The sequence below is a fragment of the Camellia sinensis genome, chromosome 5 (genome assembly GCF_055761805.1).
Source record: "Camellia sinensis isolate YWXY chromosome 5, ASM5576180v1, whole genome shotgun sequence".
NCBI lineage: Eukaryota > Viridiplantae > Streptophyta > Magnoliopsida > Ericales > Theaceae > Camellia > Camellia sinensis.
In genome coordinates, this window is record NC_138965.1 from 187,182,501 (window position 1) to 187,185,289 (window position 2,789).

The 2,789-nt window shown below is 34.3% G+C and overlaps 1 protein-coding gene across 1 annotated transcript in view; it reads right to left on the reverse strand.

Annotated features, from left to right (window-relative positions):
* Positions 1–1,984, reverse strand: part of LOC114309845 (ATP synthase subunit beta, mitochondrial) — a 4,930-nt gene extending 2,946 nt beyond the window's left edge. Inside the window, exons 1-2 of the mRNA XM_028255686.2 lie at positions 1,161–1,984; positions 1–19 (exon numbers count right to left, since the gene is read on the reverse strand). The exon at positions 1–19 is cut by the window's left edge and continues 57 nt beyond it. Of these exons, the coding sequence (XP_028111487.1) occupies positions 1–19; positions 1,161–1,631 (490 nt within the window). The 5' untranslated portion in view covers positions 1,632–1,984. The remainder of the gene's footprint in view (positions 20–1,160) is intronic.
* Between the last annotated feature and the right edge of the window lie 805 nt (positions 1,985–2,789).

Genomic DNA, 2,789 nt, shown 5'->3' on the forward strand with positions numbered 1-2,789 from the left:
TCGCCCTACCAACAGGTACCTGCCATGGTTAAAAGGGAAACTAAAATTATCAATGTGAATAAACAAAAAGGGCCACAAAGACAACAACATGCTCCAAACATGACATGACTATTTTGACATTCAAAGGAAGAAAAATGAAGGATTCTAAACAATATGAACCTAAAGATATGGTACACTCTATTATGTAAAACCTAAGATAATCAAGCATAGAGAGAGGAGCCCCATCTAGATGCTTGATCTGGAAAATGTTCGAATTTTATGAAGCGAAATCAATAGATAATATGCCCGTAATCAGTCATAAAAACAGAAAAAAAGGAAACGGACAATAGTGAAATCAGCACCTACAAAACCCATAGAAACAGACCAAAGAAAATATTCATATAGGATTCACTTCAAAATCCTGAAGTTGATCAGGGTGGTGATTGTTAATCATCTTGAGTTTAGACTAGTATATATTTAAGAGGGAAAATTAGGCTCTATTCGGTTGTGCTTTTATTTTTTGTTATTTGTTTTCATTTCTCAGAAAACACAGAAGGCTTTTTTGACGAACAATTTCAGAAAATTGTTTCCATGAAAATTTTCCCAAAAACAACCCTCTTTAGAAAACATTAAAAATTCTGTTCCAAATTTTCAAAACCTGTTTTTGCACAACAATGAAACGATATAAAACAATGCATGTTTTCGATTTTTTTTCATTGCTTTGGTTTTCTAAAGCACAAAAAAATAAAACAAAGGAAACAAAAACACAACCAAACAGGCCTTCGCTTCCAAAACCAATGAAAAGTTCTTCCAAAATTCTAGATAACCATGCCTGATAATTTCAAAATTTTCACAGTATTCAGCATATAAAATATAGAAATACAAATTTACGTATTTATATACATACGGATTTATCTTATGAAAACATCCGATAAATCCAATCAAGAACCAGAACAATGAAAACAACAGATCTCACCGTAAAATAAACTAAAACAGACAAACATCACTGAGATCTGTGGCTAATACTAAGATTTCCACCTTCAGCTTACGAGATTCATTACATATCACACAAACCTAAAAACAACTCGATCTCACAACTAAAATCTTCAACATTTCTCAAAAATGACATCAAATCGAAACAATTAAGCTTCACAAGATCGAAAAAAAAGAAGCTAACTTACAGTGATTGGCGAACCAGTGTTGAGCACTCGCTGACCTCTCACAAGTCCTTCAGTACCGTCCATAGCTATGGTCCTCACCATGTTCTCTCCCAAATGCTGCGCTACCTCCAAAACCAACCGGATCGAGTTGTCCAGAACCTCCAGAGCCGTCAGGATCGGCGGCAACCCCTCGTCAAATCTCACATCGACGACGGCTCCGATGACCTGGCAGACCTTCCCGATGGAGCCAGCACCGGTGAACTCGTCGGTGATCTTTCCGCTGGGGCCGCCTGTTTTCGGGGGAGGTGGTGTCGCCGCCGTCTGCGACGGAGCTGCCGCGGTGGTGGCGTAGTCGAGGACACGGTTAAGGAGGAAGCCCTTGGGGGAAGGGCGGTGGGAGGGGCATGGTGAGGGGGCTCTGAGTGCAGATTTGGAAGGTGAGCGATGGACCGACGATCGGAGGAGAGAGGACAGCAGCCTCCTTGACGCCATGGTTTTCTAGAGAGAGAAAGAAGAGAGAGAGAGACTAGGGTTTGTCTGTATGACTCTCACTCTTTTTATCACTCCACTTTCTTGTTATTACTGGACTGTTACGGACCAATTGGGATTATATTTTTTTGTTTCTTTCTTTTTCGGATTTGATGTTCGGGATATTGGCTGAAATGACGTCGTTTGGATTGTAATGAGTCTGAAACGATATCGTTTTTCATATTTTCAGTAAGAATCCTATAAATACTGCAATTGCATATTTATGTCTCCTACTATTTCTCCAAATGTATGGTAAGAATTTGCAAGTATTTAGCTAATGGATTTTAAGGTTGTCCGTGCCTGAAAAATTTTATCCTAAACTTTCTACTCATGTTTGAGATAAATCGATAGCCATTATTTAGGGAGGTTTGACTAAACTCATTTTTAATTATAATTTTTAATTCTAATTTTTTTAAAAATTATTTTTTTTTAACAATTTTTTCAAGAAGGTAAAGAATTACTAAAATGTTGTTGGTTCCCTTATACAAATATATAGGCCCTAGCAAGTGAATACTATGCTGTGTTGATAGGTGGTTATCGTGCAAATAATTGATATTTTTGGATTTATGAATATTTTTGTGGTTCTTTAGAGGAGGATTGTTTGTGTTCCTTTTGTAATTTGGCAGCTGCCCTTTTAGAGTGGGCTGGGCTCTATTTGTTTTGTGAAAATGATGAAGGGAGCCATTCATTTGTTTGGTTTTTTAAAAATTTTTATGTTTCACATTTTTTTATTTTTAGTGATTTTTTAAAAACTTTTTAAATACATTTAAAAAGTAAAATATTTGTAAAAAATATATTAAAATTAATAAATACATAACAATACGAAAATGTATTGAATTTTTATAGTTTAAAAATATTTTTGTATTTAGTGAGTGGTTTAAATTTTTTTTTACAAATATTATACTTTTTAAATATATCTAAATTAGGTATATGTAAAAGGTTAAAAAATAGTAAAATATTAAAAAAATTATTAAAAACAAAAAATATGAAAAATTAAAAAAATTAATTTTCAAAAAAGCCAAAAAACTATTTTGCTCTTCATTGACATTGTAGAATGATTTATTTGGGATACTAAAGAAGTTGCACAAAATGAACTAAATTATGGAGAGTATACGAAGACTT